At 40.0% G+C, this 18,416-nt stretch overlaps 1 protein-coding gene across 2 annotated transcripts; it reads right to left on the reverse strand.

Moving 5' to 3' along the window:
- Nucleotides 1–384: 384 nt before the first annotated feature.
- Nucleotides 385–5,579, reverse strand: ifi44g (interferon induced protein 44g). 2 transcript variants are annotated; one of them, XM_087852276.1, is made up of 8 exons: nt 5,469–5,579; nt 4,626–4,816; nt 3,434–3,482; nt 3,117–3,312; nt 2,761–2,913; nt 1,814–1,988; nt 1,174–1,274; nt 385–871 (listed from the first exon to the last, which is right to left on the reverse strand). In XM_087852276.1, the coding sequence occupies exons 1-8, from the start codon at nt 5,495–5,497 to the stop codon at nt 671–673; spliced, it is 1,095 nt and encodes a 364-aa protein (XP_087708402.1). In that variant the 5' UTR covers nt 5,498–5,579; the 3' UTR covers nt 385–670. The 2 variants fall into 2 exon arrangements, with proteins under 2 accessions (XP_087708402.1, XP_087708403.1); XM_087852277.1 differs by having other exon boundaries at nt 3,434–3,485; nt 5,469–5,577.
- Between the last annotated feature and the right edge of the window lie 12,837 nt (nt 5,580–18,416).

Raw genomic sequence — 18,416 nt, forward strand, 5'->3', positions numbered from 1 at the left:
GTGCATCGTCATATGCTACAGTTTTCCACGAACCAATCTTACTAGTTCTTCAGCTATTCAATTAAAAGGACAATTAATTAATAAATATATACAATATAAACTAGCACACATAATAATAGTAATAACGAAAAAGGAACTCCGTACAGCATTAATGACACAGCAGTAAGGGAAATCAGTCCAGTTTCAAAGCCTGTTCAAAATGCAAAGACAAATCTTGCACTTTAACCTTTCTGATGGAAGAGAGAAGGGTGTACACTGGGCGATAGCACATGTGTAACCTTAAGTCTCTAGAGAGGGTGTGAACCACATTTTGTTTTTAATTTAATAATAAAATGGTGAAAAAGTTTCATTTTATTCCTGTGAAAGGGAAAAAACTGCAAAACATTGGTGTAAATCGTTTTAATAAAGAAGCCCAAAGACTGGTTAAAAATGTGTCTGTCTCACATACAGAATGTAAAGCGTAGAGTCATAGCTTTATCCATTAGAAACAAAACAAGATTGTTTAAGGTGCCTATGTATAGCATGTTGATGTGCTTTACACCTTTTTTATTTTTTTTTTAAATGTCAAAAACAAAAGAAACACAAGTTTTTGTTACAAATGAAAACTCTCTTCTCTAACACATTGAAACAGGAACAGTTAAATGATGCTCCTAATCTAAATGCTCAGAAATCAGAGATCCAGGACTGTCTTGAGCTCTTTGTTCTGTGGTGCATTGTCCTGGAAATACAGGTCAGCATACTGCAGGATGTGATCAACAGCACTGAGAAGCAGCACATCTGTGTTTACATCCAGGTCCAGCTCTGACGAGTAGTTTTTCACTGGAACGATGTAGGAGGTGGACATGCCCAACAGAGCGGCGGCTTTACCCATCTGCAAACACACAGACACATGTACACCTCCAGTGTTTAGTATCTTCAGCTGATTAAGAACAACACCAAACACAATCAGCATCTCCTTAAGATGATCATCTCAGTGTGATCTGTGAGGAAAGTTGTTCTAACGTCACACTGACTGTAAACTCTTGTTGTTTGTATTCAGAAAATCAAACAAAGTCAAATCTTTTCAAGCTGTACATTTACATTGCTGTTTGCAGGATTTATCCTATTCTGGTTTGTAGAGCAGTAACAGTAGATGAACATTTCTTGAACTGTATTTGGGTTGTTTTAACTTACCACATCCTGAATTGTGCGGCTCTCATAAACACCAGTGACATCTTTGGCTGTTTGCAAACAAACTTGGTCCACGTGGGTGAGCAGCGCCACCTGGTGAACACCTAAAGAACAGAAACACACTGTTGTGATGAAGACTTGCAAAGACAATGCAAATCCTGTAAAGATGGCGCTCACTTCTTTTGTTCTAGAGATAAATATTTGCTCAGCTTTCTTTGTTGTCCTTCTGACCTGATGCAGCGTTCACCATCGTCCTTATACTTTTTCACTAACTCATCTACATAAGGTGTTTTAAAGCGCCGCGGCGTTTTATCTCGAAACAACATCTGTAATCTCCACATTTTGACTTTTTTCTTGAAATTCAGGCTTTATTCTCAAAATGATCAATAACAATCTGCTCTTAATGTAGCTCTAATACTCTGTCATACTGGATCTAAAATGATTTCTTCTGTTATTACACATAAAACCTGAAACCCATTTAGTTTTAGCCTAATTCATACAAAGAAAAAAATCACTAACAATGTAGAAAAAAAGAGTATTAGGAACATTATTAAAGAGCAGCTGCACTGAGGCAAAAGTCAGCTAACTCAAGCAACACAACCTTTAACGTCAGGCTCTGTGTAAACGTGTGTCTGCGGCTCACCCAGGTCACTGATGTGCTTTCTGAGCTGTTTAAATGTGGTGCTCAGGCCTTTGGGGTAAGTTGTGATTTTTGAGGCGTCCACCACAAAGGCAACACAGTGGACTTTGTCTTTAAGACTCGGCCTCTTCACGTAGCCCACAGTTTCTGAGGCGGAGACTGGCTGGTCTGGGCTAAACTGGAAGAGAGAAAGTATTTTAAGTTATTAAAAAAGAAAAAGTATTAAAAAGAACTATGCTGTGTGCCTTCATGTAAACATTTATACATGTTGGCACAAACCATAAGGTACAGCTATGTGTGATGGTGATCCCAGTTGTTTTACTAATTAGAGAAGTTGGGAAATTGATTTGTTGTTTCTTTTACATCACAGGACTATATGACCAGTCAGCTGATCATCACTGTTCTTTAGTTTACCCTGATGGGAACAAATATCGGGCATTAAAAAGGGGTTTGGAGCTGCTGTTGACTTTCTGGGTGATTTGACGTTGCTCCTGCTCCTCATTTCCTCTGGTTGCTCCAGCTTTCTCCCACTTAACCTAGCATGCATTTCTAAAGCCAAGCCTAAATTAGCTGTGGGCTTTAGCTCTGTGATGGACTAATGACATGTCCTGGGTGAAACCTGGCTCTTTCCCACTCTCAGCATGACAGGATAAAGGAGTTATAGCTGATTCAAAGGGAACAAATTCCATGCTTCACTTTAATGTCTTAAGGCTATAAAAGAAGAGTCAGCAGCTTCACTGACAAGGACCACAACCTCAAACACGGTTAAATAAAGTTTGATAGTAGATGAACGAAAGATGGATGGGGTGAGTGATGAACTAGGCCTGAGACCACAGTTGGAGTTAGGCCTCACTGAACATCTGAGGCCAGTGAGGCGGGGTGACAAACTGAGAATGAGTGAGGCAGGGTGGGGCACTGAAACGAGAACAAACAGGGCAAGGCATGCTTACCCTGTGTCCTTCAGGAACATGGCCTTTAACGACTGACAGGATGTCATGAAGAGTCAGTCCGGTCATCCCGTCTTCACTCATACCCATGGTATCACACAGCACCAGCCCAGTATGATCCTCACCCTTCTTACCCCGAATGTTGAAGGACTGCAGCTGGCACACACAAAAAGGAAGTTAATAGGACAGAAACCTAAAGTTTAGTTTCATTGACATGGATGAAGAGAGGCCTTGTGGATGCTTTCCCTTTTTGAAATGCTTAAATAATCTCATCAAACTATTAGCCTTAAAGGCCAGACGAGGATCTGTGTGTTTATTTTTCCTCTTAGTTAATATACATGTAGATGCTCCTCGTGTACCTTTTTGGTAAAACCGGATGAGAAGGAGCCCACCATGGCCCGGTTGGTGACTCTTCCGTTAAACACAGACTGGACTGAACTGATGAAGCTCGACTTTCCAGAACTGACCGGGCCCAGGAGGAGAACCCGGGCCTGAGGCACCTCCTCACAGCTCCGTCTGTAGGAGGTGATTGTCTCCATCAAGCTTGTCCTTCGCCTGGGTTCAGTGATACATTCAGTGACTCATTGTGTTTGACAGTTTAAAAATGCACTTACTTGACATCTACTAGTTCCTGCTAATTGAACAGGAGCTCATTGAACAGCACAACTGTACTCACTCTTCTGTCCAGTCCATGTTTCTCCAAGGAGATTCCAACTTCAGTCGACCTCCTGAAAAGAATGTAAGAATTGCGGTTTGACAAAATAGCCAGTATTTGCTGTATTTATATAAACTCCTAACATTCATCGAGGCTTGGGTTAAAAGCAGTGGCATTCAGTGACTTCAGCAAAGACCCCCCCCTCCCCACCGCAAACCCCCCTCCCCAAAAAACACTTTCCTCCTGTCTTTGAAAATTCGACTAGTATCAAACATACCATTCTGACAGCTTTTTCCTGAACTCTTCCTGGGTGTCCTCCCTTTTGGCCACTCCTTCCTGGCTAAAGAATTGTAAAATTGTATTACTACTATAGTTGTCATCTAACTAAACTTAGTTAATTTACTATTTGCTGACAATGGTAGTGGATTTTTTTCAGACCCATTAGCAAAAGTAACAATAAAACACAATAAAAACACTTCACTACACATAAAACTGTATTACTAATAACTAATAAGCAAAAATAATTATTCTACAGAAAAATGTAGTTGTTGTCCTTGTCTTTTTTAAAAGAAAGGAAAAAAACACCTTTTAACCAGCTCAGAAACACAGGCCTACATCTTTATTTTAAAAAGTGTATTAAATATATTTATTAAATATAAAAATCACCCAGAACCAGTACTTTAGCAAAAGGGCAAGAGACGGGGTACACCCTGACAGGTCGCTAGTCTGTCGCAGGACTAATACCCCATTCAGATTTCAGCAGCTCTGTAATCAAACATTCTGCTTCCAGAGATAATAAACAATTGTGACCACAAGATGGCAGTAATGCAAAGAATGAATGGTAACAGGCATTACAGAAGCTTCATGTCAGAATGATGTTTAAGATGAAAGAAAAACACCCATTTCTTTGTTATGTTGTAACTGATGTTTGTTTGTAGATTTCACCAGATAAGCACTGCTTGTGTTTCTTGCCCTGATTGAATGCCACTGATTAAAATGACTTTGTAACCAAAAAAAGAAAGAACAAAATGTCCAACTTTATTATCAGAATCACTATTAATCCCTGATGAAATCATGAATCTCCAAAGCTATTTGCACTTTGTGTAAAGACAGCTTCACAGTAGCGTGGTGAAACACAGGACTTGAGATGTTAAAGGTTTCTCATACTTATTTGGGTCTTTGACAAAAGAACTTTGTGTAAAAGGAGACTCACCCAAGAATGTGAAGTGAGGTCCTGGTTCCCTTGTCTCTGAACTATTTGTGACTTCGCTGTTATCATCGCTGGTGAGAGTTGTTGTGCCGAAAGCAGGTTGGACTGAAGTAGTTGGAGCTGCTGTGAGTGTTGTCAATCCATTAAAACTTGAGGGTTTGGTTGTACTTGCAGCAACTCCAAAGCTAAAGCCACTAATAAAAAAAGTACACATTAGAGGAAGACCTCTTAACAAATTTAAAGAACAGCATGAAACTTGAAGTTTTTTAGTCTGACATGTTACAGTTAAAACACAATATCAGCAACCTCAAGACATGAGTCTGAAAAGCAGAAATACGAAATAAAACGTTGCGATAGAGCCAGGTTCAGGTGTGTGTGTCACAAGTTAATCTGGCTGTAGGCTATGGCACTTGGCCACAGGTGGCGCTAGTTGGCTCCATTCGAGTGCACAAAAAGGTAAAGTGCACGCTTTAGGTGTGAAGGGAATTGCTCAGAGTAATAAAACATATCTAAAACGAATATAATGAAGACTAGACTCTCTGGATCGTTGACTCTTGCTGTCTTGTGAACATTTGTTTTTTGTTTTTTTGTTTTTTTTGACAAACCAGGTAAGTTTACCTGGTTTCGACATAACACCAGGTAAACTTTGAAGTTTAAAATATTTTTTGTTGCATTTCTAACATTTCTTTGTGCAGCCAGATCTTTTCCCTTCCTGTTATTTGACGGTATATCGCACTGACTGCTATGGGCCACAGTGACAGCACTACAGCTGTCACTCATCTTTGCAAGAGTGAATCTTGTCATATTAACTATCAAACTTTGTAATACTAAAAGTTGCAAACTTACATGTTTTTTTCTTTAGCAGATGAGAACATAACTCCTGTAAGTAGATGGTACCAGCAGCTGCAGCTCAGGACACACCGCAAATGAAAGAGCCACTGCCTTTTCCGTAGAAAAGAAAATGAAACTTAAACTGTCACACAAACACCAGTAATGCGAATCTGAGTGTAACACGCTCGTAGGCGGGGTTTGTTGCGTTGTGGAGTTGGATTGGTACTAATAAAGATGTGCAAAAACACAGCAAACAAATGAAAACGCAACCTCTTGGATCACACACAAAAGTAAGAAAAGGAGTAGCTAGCTGGCAAAATCTGCCTAGCAACCTAGTTACATCTTCCAAGGCTAAAACAGGCTGTCGTTCCTGCATCATCATAATAAAAAGGATCAAACCAACATCAACAAACATCAAGTGACCTAATTTAGCTAATAGGAAACACGATAATATATTTATTATACTGTTTAAATGAATAAATAAAACACTTAAAATGCTTACCACTTGCTCCAGAAGCGAGTTTTACATAAACAAGAGCACTTTTGTTCTATTTCCCCCACCTTGCAAATCTATGACATCAACAAAACATGATTGGTCCACTGACCAACAGCAAACACATTGTTGTGCACTCTCTCAGTCTGGTACTTTTACTGGCACAGACACACACACACTGTAAGTGCAAAAATAATATCAGATAGCAACAATCAGTAATATTGACGCTTTTGAGCAATGTGGGCAGTAACTGCAGTCAGAGCTTTGGAAACTTTTAGACCTACATGTATTTAATCTCATGCTACAAACTCACACCGTCTTCTTCATCTACGTTTGCCAAAGTAATGTAAAGACAACAGTAAGTTGGTAAGCAGCAAAAGAGAGAAACTAACTACAGGTTGTTTCCAGTGGACTTATATATAGCGTACCATAAACGCATACTATAATATTACTGCATACTTTCAATATATAAGCGGTAATAGTCTTTAAATCCTTTTAAAAACTATTAGGACCGTTATCACTAATTGGTAAAATTGTAAAATTCTGGAATATTGTAGGCTTATAGTTTTTTTTTATTTATTATTTATATACAAATCTACATGGCCCTGTGTAAAGTGATCCCCCATATAGCATAAATTAAATGTGGTTTTTGTGGTTTTTGAGTTCAATTTCTTGCACACTTGGGTTCTGCAGCAGGACAATGATCCAAAACGCACCAGCAAGTCCAGCTCTGAATGGCTTAAAAAAAAATGTCTTCATTCAGGTCAGGACTTTGACTAAGTCCTGACCTGAAACTGACTGAGATGCTGTGTCACGAAATTAAAAAGGCGATTCCTGCTCGAAACCCTCCAATGTGGCTAATTACAACAATTCTGCATAAACGAGTCACAAGGCCGTGTAGGTCTGGATCTTGTTTCCCCTTAATAATAAACACCTTCATTTGGAAACTGCATTTTGTGTTTATTTGTGCCATCTTTGTTTAATATTTAAGTTTGTTTGATGATCTGAAACATTTAAGTGTGTTGAACATACAAAAACAAAGGAAATCAGGAAGGAGGCAAACACTTTTTCACACCACTGTAGACACACAACACTATTTTTGCTCTTTCTGTCACACACACACACACACACACACACACACACACACACACACACACACACACACACACACACACACACACACACACACACACACACACACACACACACTGTCCAAAGAGACATATGTTAGATTATCTGGTGATTCTTAATTGGCCAGAGATGTGAGTATGAATGTCACTGGTTGTCTGTCTGTGTTAGTGCTGCAATAATAGACTAGTGACCTGACCAGGGTGTGCTTCGGCTCATGACATCTAGATTAGGCTCCAGCACCTCCACCATGGAAGGATAGATTCATTATGGGTATAGGTGTTGCAAACCCAAAATGTCCACAGGCACTTGATTTGCGTGTCTAGCTGATTTGGCTTTCTAGCCACTGGGAAAAATGAACTTGGGACATCATGTCATCACGATTGGCTGTTTTGCCCTTTTAAAGCACAGCATACCCTCAGCTGATCAGACCCATGTGTTTCCCATGATACATCTTTGGTGGTCAGCTGTTAGCTCAGGTAGTGTTCTTTCTTTTAAGCCACAGCCAGTGACTGCTTTGCTCGATGGTCTTTGACCTCCCAAGGACCTGTCAATTCAACAATGAGGACAGATTGCTGAGAATTCGGCCACAGGATTGGAGTTGGCAGTCTAAAAAGGGAAGGTAAGTTTTCTCTCCAGGCCAACACGCATTCTTTAGACCCTAGCCATGTCCAGGAGGCCTGATCCTAGATGTTGGTCCATAGTTATGTAGACTAACCAGCTAGTGTAATGCTGTTCAGACTTGCTCATTAGCTCTGTGTTGTTATTCCTTGTATCTACTACAGTAGCTTTGCATGATTTAGAGTTCAAAATAATAATTATTTACATTACACTTGACCTTGGTGAAAGCTCCTCACACACTGACTGAAATCCCTGCTCTCTCCTCTTCAACAAACTTGCCTCTATTTCATTTGCCCACATAAACAGAAGCTTTGAACAGAAGTTGGGTTTTTGTGGTCACAGCCAGAGCTGTGTGCCTGAAATGACCCAGTTAATGATATTTGCTCATGCTGAGATCATACAGAGAAAAATGCCTTTGAGCAGTTTGAAACCCAAAGTCTGGCTCACAGGGATTACTTGGATATATGTTGATCTTGTTATTTCAAACTTAGTATAATATGAGAATCCACCACTGTGCTGGTGTGTATGAAAGAAAATAAAGTGTTTCCCTCCCTCTGCTGCATCTGATTACTTACCCATCGGGTGCAGCAGAGGGCGCTCTCGTCTTGTGTTTAAAGCTGTGGCTGTTCACCTGCTACTTGTCAGCAGGAGTCAACCTACAGCCACATTTCCTTGTTATGTCCCCCAAGTGGAGTATCCCATAACCTGATATCCAAAATGACCTCCCGCTCTTAAGGACAATGTGTTCTGAGCCACAATCATTGTCATCACTCATTAGCATTCAATTTAAAGTAAACATTTATCAGCAGCTGATGGCAGTGCCTTGGACATGAAACCGTTCACAGATGTGTCTGCACATGTTAATGTAGGTCTGTTTCTTTGGCTTGTTTGCTTTCAATGTTAGAACATTTTTACATCAGAGCTCAAACGATGGGAAACCCTTAATCACTGTAATTAGATAGGTATATATTAATACACAGTATATCCTGAGTGATTAGTGGTATTAATGTTTATGTCTACACTTGATTACTATTATACTACAGTCTTTGGGCACAATGTTATAACAGTGCCAACAAATCAAAGTATTTGGGAATTATTTTTCACTGGCTTTGCCCACTTATATAAGATATTGTAGGAGTAAGAAATAAGCATCGTTAATGAAGTTTTACAATATTTGGGGGCATTTAAATTGATAAATTGTATTACTCAGTTGCATCAGTGCTGGCTATTATTTTACAAATCTGCATACAATCAATCAGACCTTTATAGAAAGAATATGATTTGTATTATCTCAGTGATTTGTGAACATATTGATCAACACATAGTATAAAAACATAGAAAAAGAAACAAAAAGTCACAGTTTGTTCAGTTTTCACATTGTTGCAGGCTTTAGTTAACTTTAATTTTGTATATATTGGTTAAAATTGATTAATAATAATAATCACATTTTCTCTCTTTTGTCTATCAAACCTGAACCTGACCAATTTTGCTTACTCAGCACACGTCTCTGAGCTAAATGGTCATTTTCTGGTCAGTCACCTCTGCTCCTTCTAGTCTTTATCTAGACTGTTCTGACTGGCAGCCTGTAACCAACCAGGTGTAATAACAGGCCACGACAACACACGGCTACCTTTACGGCATTTTGACGATGATAAGTTTTTGTTGTGTCAGCAAAAATAACAGACCCTTAGTTCACTGTCTGGAGCCCGGTTGTGGGCGGAGCTTGTGAAGTTGAGCCGATTAGATCAGAAGACCGAAACTTATCGCAGTTGGAGACGTCTGACACACCACTTAATTATAGAGTTGGAGATGCTTTGTTATCTACGGAAGCGTAGAGCTGCCACCCAGGCAAAAGAAAAATACAAGTGTATCACGTTATAACGTGAAAAGTTTATTGTTCTAACAAGATACTTTTCCTGTTTGTACAATATACTATCATGTTTGTACAATATACCTTTCATGTTTGAACAACATAATATCACGTTCGTACAATATACATAATTATCACGTTCGTACAATATAATTATCACGTTCGTACAATATAATTATCACGTTCGTACAATATAAATATCACGTTCGTACAATATAATTATCACGTTCGTACAATATAAATATATTGTACGAACGTGATAATTATGTATATTGTAATAACGTGATATTATGTTGTTCAAACGTGAAAAGTATATTGTACAAACATGATAGTATATTGTACAAACAGGAAAAGTATCTTGTTAGAACAATAAACTTTTCACGTTATAACGTGATACACTTGTATTTTTCTTTTGCCTGGGTGGCAGCTCTACGCTTCCGTAGTTATCTGACGACAACACCCAAATAAAAAGTATATCCTGTCACAGTCTTCAGGTCATGACTAAGTGTCATTAAAAGTAAGTCCACCTGTTGATGATTTGACAGGAAATCCATCTACAGGCTGTATTTTGGTCATGGAAGTCACTGCCCTGCAGAAACTGGTTTACCTCAAAGCTTTGATTAAAAACAACCTGGTGAGTTCACTTTCCAGAAACCATCAACTGGTTTGATATTTTTATAAATTCAAGTAATGTACACTTAAATAACCTCTGGGGATGCCCCGGATCCTTTAAACGATGGAGGTAATATGTGGTTTAATTAAGATGGCCAACCAGCCAGTTATTGTGTAATCATTTTCAGACGTTTGACAGTTTTGTCTTTTTTCATGTAAAAATTAAAAATAATAAAAGCATGAAGATAAAGAAAGCAGAAACCTTTAAACAAAAATGATGGTGCCCAATGTTGTGAAATTAGATTTTTATAAGTCAGAAAATCTGAGGTGAAGCTCTTCTTTTAACCCCTTTTTAAATTGAAAATACTTCAAACGCTTGAAATGCTGTCTTTCTTTCCTTATTGGTTTTATTTGAAATCAATATCAAGAATTGGCTTAAACCTAGTTTGCATCTGCAGTTCACTGGCAAGGTGCATGTAGAAGATCACAGAAATGTCACATTAGAAGTAAATCACAACATCTACACACCCACAATCACTACACAAGTAAAATGCTGGAGTTTAAGATCGAGTTTCATAGAGTTACTAATCATTGCACACAGAAAACATTTTGTATGCATATTGGATCTCAAGTAAAACATTAAAGTTAAAAACATCTCTCACTGAGTGGACGTGACCTCAGTGTCTGCAGTAATTGTTGTGACCCGGCTGCAGGCCTGAGGCCTTTAGTAAGTGTAATAAGTAATGAACTCAATAAGTGCATTTCAGAGGTAATCGAAATTTAAACCTGCTCAGAAATGCTGCAGACAAACATAAACATGTTTCAACCAAAGCATTATTATTCCAGTCTGCAGTCATTCATAATTGGCAGCTCTGTTCTGTTTTGCCTTTCCCCCTGCACGCACGGAAAGCCTGGTGTGGAGGTGGTGTGCAGAGCAGGTCGAAGCATCAACAGAAACCGTAGGCAGGCTCAAACAAGCTGATGAGACTTTCAGATTTTTTTATTTGCCACTTTGATGCAAAGAAATATGTCAGCAGACCTATCGGCTGTTGTGGATTGGCACCCAGATCATGTGAGACTGTGGCTGAGCACACTGTCATGTAGGATTGTATTTAAGATAAAAAAAAGATGTGTGTGCAGCTTCCTGTGGTCAGGATGTTCGCAGCGAGAGTTGGTTAGAGACCTCTTTTTCTTTAACTACACTCTATGTGGCTGAATGAATGTAAGCTAGTAGCGATCAGTTGATGGATAACAACTTCTTCTCATCAGCTGGGACTGTGAGTTCAGGCAGTTTAGACAGCTCTGACTCAGCAGCCCCCAGATGATATCTGTGGATTGGAGAGCTGCAGGTGGGAGGAGGAGGAGGAGGGGGAGCAGTCTAAACAGGGAGCTATGCTAACTATGTAGTGGTGTGACACAGCAGTCTCTTTTAAAGGCTACAACCCCCACTCACTGCACCTTAATCCTTACACAACTACATGACACACTTATGATCAAGTTCTCACTCTGTCCTATGAGAGCCAGCTAGTAGACCCAATAACCTAATGTGCAGTGAGGACTGAAAGGAAAGCGCTGCAGGGATCTGGATGAAACAGGCTGGAGCTGAGCAGACGGATGGGAGAATAACAACTTGAAAAGTTGCTCCCTTACATACTGTGGCAGGCAAACAGCTTGAAATGAAAAGTACAAGGTCAAGGTGTGGTAGAAGGTTAGATTAATAGACAAAGTTCAAAATCTGTATCCCTTTAAAACAGAAAAGATTTTTGGTCTATTAGACAGTGTTTTTAATTGAAAAGGGTGTCAGCCTAGTCAGTTTGATTTTCAGAGCTATAAAGATGGACAACATGGCCCTCAAAAAACATTTTTTAAGCTACATTTTCCTGCTGGGGTGGAGATGAACACAGACCAGTATTTTTAATGATTAGCTCTGTTATTTATTTATTTAATATCCTTCAATGCTGATTCATTTTCCAGCTGCGTTCTACATATCCAGTGTTGGGGATGAGAACGTGGTGCTTGGGTTTCGACAGGTACAAGTTGGACAGCACATGATATTCCGCCAAGCCAGGTTACATGACCTGTTTTTCCATTTCACTCTTTATACCCCAAAGGTCACCTGTACTGAGCCTTACTGAACTTTATGTGACTCAAAGCTCATTTTGAGGGCATAATAATAGCTGCTAATCACAGACATGAAGTATTGCGAAACAAAGTTTCCCAAATGCTAAGAACAAAACAACCGAAAGGAAAGTGCCCTCAGGGGGCATCTGCAGGTATCAGCATGACTTGTTTGCTGTTCTGTCTAGAGGGAGCTGATCTTATATCGCTTTTGTTTTTTGGGGGGATGACATAGATTGCGTTAGCATGTAAAACTTCGGAAGCATCTATAAATACATTATATAGTGTATATTGCACCATATTTAAGGTGTTAAAGTATTTGATGCCTTCCTCCATATATGTGCTGCTGCTGCTCATTTACCTGACTCTGCCTGTCCCACATTATGATTCATGTGTCATAGGCTCATTGAATGGACTCAAGACTAAAGACTTTTCAGAGCCAACATGTGCTTAAGCAAAACACAGAAACGTCACACTGCGCATTTACTGTGACTCTTTGTGATAAATTCATAACCACTGATTACTGATACTGTCACGGTCCGCGTGACCGTGGGGATGTGAGGAAGGAGGACCCAAATGCTGGACTCTGTGTGCTTAGCAGTGCGTTTATTTACAGTGAATGGAAAACATAGAAATAAATCCTCAGTGCGTTCCCGACTCCCGTGACATGTCCTCTTCCCAGTGTGTTCCTGTCTCCGCTCCTCAGTGTCTGAGCACCCCGTGCTCGCTGCCCTCTCGTCTCCACGCTTCTCCTGGGGAAATAACAGAGAGGCAGCGGTCAAACACACCACAATGCAGCAGACTAAACTTAGTAACTGGTCAAGAGACTAATGTGAAGCCACGCAATGATCCAGCGTCAAGGAGCTCTCAGCCACACTGCTTAGCAGCTCCCTCGACGATGCTTGATCAGCTGCAGGTGTGTGAAGGTCTTCAGGTGTGGCCAACCACCTGGCAGGGCCACACCCACCAGGCCTGAAGGTGCCTGTAAACAGGTGCTCCCAGATACACCTGCATCCACACACACACACACCCACACATATACCTGCAAGCAGGGAGAACGAGGGACAGCAACACCAAAAAAACATATAATATAATACAAGTCCATAACTGCTCAGGGACCCTGGGTCGCTCAGACCCAGGGTTCCTGACAGATACTTAACTGAAGCTTAATAGGTTTTTACTGGTTTAACAATAGAATGATGATAAATAAAGTTTGCCAGCTGGTAAATTACTGGTTTGTAAGCCAGTCTGATCATTATCCACAAAGTGAATGTGACGCTGTAACTACTGTTTATAACAGTCTGTAAATGGTTAATAAATACTGTTTAGTGCATCTGTAAACATCATTTCGATTGCTTTAATGAAGGTGAAACTGATGTTTGTTATGCCCGGTGGCTCATGTTTGTTTGCAAAGACTTTATATTTAGTTTTTCAATGATAAATGGTTAGCAATCATATGACATTCCTATTCTTTGGGGATGCCTAGAGCCTCCCCCTATCCCTTTGAAATGGACAAGTGGTTTGGAAAATAAATGGATGGGTGATTAGTAAATCGTATTAAATGCAGTTGTTGTGATGCAATCAATTTTAAAAGGGGATTTTCTATTTGCTTTGCTTGGACTTGTTTTTCCTGACAGCCAGTGTGAATGCTTGACTCTCTGGCTGTTTACACACACACTTACTCATCTGCTAAGATCTCTTTTAAAGTGACGTGTTGCATGTTTTGGTTTCTTTTCTTTTTTAGAAATGCAACTCAACTGCACTTATTCCAGTCAGTCTCCTTACAGGTGACTGTAAGTGCTTTCTTTAGCTCGTTGGATAGTGTCTGGGTGGTGTTGGTTTCTCTCTCTGCTGCCTGTGACTCACTCTGAAACCCCATTGTGTTTTATTGCAAACACTAGCGCCACAGCGGACACATCCTTTTTAAAATCCTATCATGGTTAGACAAATAGTCTGAATCGCAGACTGTCACAACAAAGAAGGCCAGCGTTTGTCTTGTGGCTGCACTCTGCCAGAGTCTGAAGCGATGAAACTATCTCTGTTACAGGTTTTTCTTTCTGTTGGTGAAGATACCAAGTACCAAATGCAAAAAATAAAATAACTTTTTAAAAATCGACTAATTTTGAGCTAAAGTTGCTTTTTTATTTGCATATATCCTTTTTTCTCTTTATACAGAGAAGTGGATAAAAGTATTTTTGTGAAATCTTATACCAAATGTGGTAAAAGGTTTCAAAGCTCGGCCTATCTTAAAGACTGTCATAGGACTTCCATGGTAAATGTTTGATGACCTGGAAGTCTTGGAAAGATGCTTTAATCACAGCTAATAGCAGCTCTGGTCTCATATATACAGTCTGATAAACACAGGGCTGCACACTTCCCTTACCTCATATGCAAACCGCCTCACCTTCATCTGAATCAGAATTCAGATTTTCTGTTCGTGTGACCTGAAGTTCTCAGTCTGTGGTAAACAGAGCATGAATCATGCTTCTTGGCTGTTAGCATTTCAGTGAAAGATAAAACCTTGGTTGTGGTGTTATGTTTAAAGATAAAACCTTGTGTAGTCTCTGTCGCCACATTTTTAACCACTATTTCATTATTTACATTTCCCGTGCGTGCAAAGACATGACAAGTTCCCTCTCTGGTGAAGGTATTTTGCTTACGGTTCATTCACTCAGATGCTTAACTTTCATCATGCAGCACGTTACATGTGGATGGTTTGACACTGAAAGCCTGTTTTCACATCCATCTACTGAAGATTTGAAGTTTCCGGGCTCACCCTGAGTCCAGTTTAATCCATGAAAATGTAAGTTGATTTTGGGGCAGCACTGTTGCCTCACAGCAAGAAGGTCCTGAGTTTACATCCACCATCAGGCCGGGGTCTTTCTGTGCGGAGTTTGCATGTCCTTCCTATGTTTGTGTGGGTTCTCTCTTCCTCCAACAGTCCAAAGACGTACAGATAGTGGGGATAGGTTAATTGGAAACTCTAAATTGCCCATAGGTGTGAAAGTGAGTGTGAATGGTTGTCTGTGTCTATGTGTGTACCCTGCCTCTCGTCCCATGATAGGCTCCAGCCCCCCGCGACCCTGAAAAGGATAAGCGGCAAGTAAGATGTAAGATGATTTTGTGACAAGCTAACAGCTCGTCAAAAAGAAGAATGGATTTTACGGAGTGGGTCTTGCTAAAAGCTGTTAAAATGTTAAAATGTTAAAATATTTAAGCTGATTAACTGAACTTTTAAACCATTTAATTATTACTGTTAGCTTTCTAGTGTCAAAGTGCTATTTGTGATTAAAAGGACATCATATTCAGTCTTATTTATGATTGAAACCAGAGTCTGTCCAGTTCCTGAATTCAGAGAAAATGGAAAGCATCAACATACCTTTTACAATAACAGGATGACTTTGTACTCTAGTAAGTGGCAGAGGTCAATGTGATTATTAAATGCCATGTTTGCCAGTCTGCACAGCAAATCTGGCTGCTAGCTTACACAGGCTGCAAACAGACCTTACTTAGCAAGTTGAGCTATCTGATGTCTCCCCGTCGCTAGAGCTGCTTGTCTGTGCACGAGACTTGGACACCGGATCCAACAAATAATATTCACAAACAGCTCAAACTGGAATCAGTTTATTTTTGGACATCTCAGTAGTCGCATATGGAAGGAACCAAAAATAACTGGACAGGAAAACACTGCTCTTTCCATTACACCATCTGCTGAGGAGGTTTTCTTTCCAGCTTTTTTGGTGTCCTTATTTGTGTCTGTACTGTGGCTCACTAAATCAACTGCTCATCAACTGGAACAGTAATAGAAAAGATTTCAGTGAAATTTAAGGCCAAAAGTCAGAAGCGATATGTGACAAATTAAGTACACACCATCAGCCAATAGAGACACTTTTAGTAGAAATAAGCATGTGCATCACTTTATTGGTGTCTTCCATTGTTGTGGAGAAATTTTGGCCCACTGCTTTGCTTTTAAGACCAGGTTTTATGTTGGCATTTATTGGATAGTGGATCAGGGAAAGTTTGGAGAGATGAAAGAGCAAAGTGCTGCAGATCAGACTCAAACACAGGCCACTACACTCTAGCCGTGTGGCATGTGGTCGCCTATTCACCCACTGAGCTAAAGCGCTTCCCCCGGCCCATTCTTCTTTAGAACGTTGCTTCACTTCATTGTGGTGTGTGTGTTTAATCACAGCTCTCTTGCAGGTCCTGGTACAGTATTTCAATCAAATTGCAGTCTGGACTTTGGCCGGGCCTTTACAGGCATCTTGATTCTTTTCTTTTCCACCCATTTTGCTGAAGATTTGCTGTGGGCCAAGCTTTAGCTGTTGAACCTCACAAAAGAAGACTCCACTCTCCCCTTTGGTTTTGTCTGTTCAAAGGACATTGTTCCATAAGTCTTGTGGTTTATTCAGATATAACTCTGCAAACCTACGCTGTGATGCCATGGTCTTTTTAGAGAGAAGAGGCTTTCTCTGGGGAACCGTTACAAATAATCTTTTTCTAATTGTACTGCCATGAACTTTAACATTTAACATTCAATTCAATTCAATTCAATTCAATTTTATTTATATAGCGCCAAATCACAACAAAAGTCGCCTCAAGGCGCTTCATAGATACAGAGAAAAACCCAACAATCATATGACCCCCTATGAGCAAGCACTTTGGCGACAGTGGGAAGGAAAAACTCCCTTTTAACAGGAAGAAACCTCCAGCAGAACCAGGCTCAGGGAGGGGCGGCCATCTGCTGCGACCGGTTGGGGTGAGAGAAGGAAGACAGGATAAAAGACATGCTGTGGAAGAGAGACAGAGGTTAATAACAGATATGATTCAATGCAGAGAGGTCTATTAACACATAGTGAGTGAGAAAGGTGACTGGAAAGGAAAAACTCAATGCATCATGGGAATCCCCCGGCAGCCTACATCTATTGCAGCATAACTAAGGGAGGATTCAGGGTCACCTGGTCCAGCCCTAACTATATGCTTTAGCAAAAAGGAAAGTTTTAAGCCTAATCTTAAAAGTAGAGATAGTGTCTGTCTCCCGAATACAACCTGGAAGCTGGTTCCACAGAAGAGGGGCCTGAAAACTGAAGGCTCTGCCTCCCATTCTACTTTTAAATACTCTAGGAACAACAAGTAGGCCTGCAGAGCGGGAGCGAAGTGCTCTAATAGGGTGATATGGTACTACAAGGTCATTAAGATAAGATGGGGCCTGATTATTTAAGACCTTGTATGTGAGGAGCAGGATTTTGAATTCAATTCTGGATTTAACAGGAAGCCAATGAAGGGAAGCCAAAACAGGAGAAATATGCTCTCTCTTTCTAGTCCCTGTCAGTACTCTTGCTGCAGCATTTTGGATTAGCTGAAGGCTTTTCAGTGAGTTTTTTGGACATCCTGATAATAATGAATTGCAGTAGTCCAGCCTGGAAGTAATAAATGCAGGCCTATAGTTTTTGTTCTTTTGTGAATAATCTTTCTCACTGTACAATCAGACAGCCGTCTAGGAGACAGAGTCAGAAAAACTCCCTTTGCATTTGATTAGCAGCACAGATGCTATCACACTTCCTATGGAAGCAGTAAAGGTGTAATTAGTTTTTCACCCACTGCTTCTACTTTTAACATCAGCGATTTTATTTTCATTTTGCTAAGAGACATATTTTTTTTATTATTATTGTTCTTATGTTTTGTATAAACCTTTTTCAGTATGACTATAACTATGCATGCACATCTATGGCATGAGATCCGTCCACTGGCTTTTCAACTCAGTTCTCTGAGCCGTTGCTTTGTGTCATATCTCACTGGTGGCAGTCTTTAATCCTTTTGGCCAGCAGCCTGACGAAGAGAACATTGTTCAGTGTCTCAGTATTTACATCTCCAGTGTCTGGAGTTTTGCTGAGGAATGTCAGCAGCTGGCATTAAAACTCAGATCCAGCTTCCATTTTCTTGACCCTGACCGCTATTTTCTGTTTAGCCTCAAATATATTTTTTGTCTCATATGACAGTCTAAAGATGTTGTTGATACCTCGGTGTGATTTAATTTATTCAGAGTGCAGTCCTCGCTTTTATGTTACACAGGACACTTCTAGCATCACTTCTCATGACAGTTTTACACCGTCTTCGCTTT

This window comes from Neolamprologus brichardi, chromosome 15, assembly GCF_056152115.1.
Source record: "Neolamprologus brichardi isolate AB-2024 chromosome 15, ASM5615211v1, whole genome shotgun sequence".
NCBI lineage: Eukaryota > Metazoa > Chordata > Actinopteri > Cichliformes > Cichlidae > Neolamprologus > Neolamprologus brichardi.

Coding starts and splice junctions, on each gene's coding strand:
- ifi44g (XM_087852277.1), bottom strand. CDS start 5,497: ATGTTCTCATCTGCTAAAGAAAAAAACAT. Junction 3,313..3,433: donor AACATGGACTGGACAGAAGA/GTGAGTACAGTT, acceptor CACTGAACCCAG/GCGAAGGACAAGCTTGATGG. Junction 1,989..2,760: donor ATGTTCCTGAAGGACACAGG/GTAAGCATGCCT, acceptor TCTCTCTTCCAG/TTTAGCCCAGACCAGCCAGT.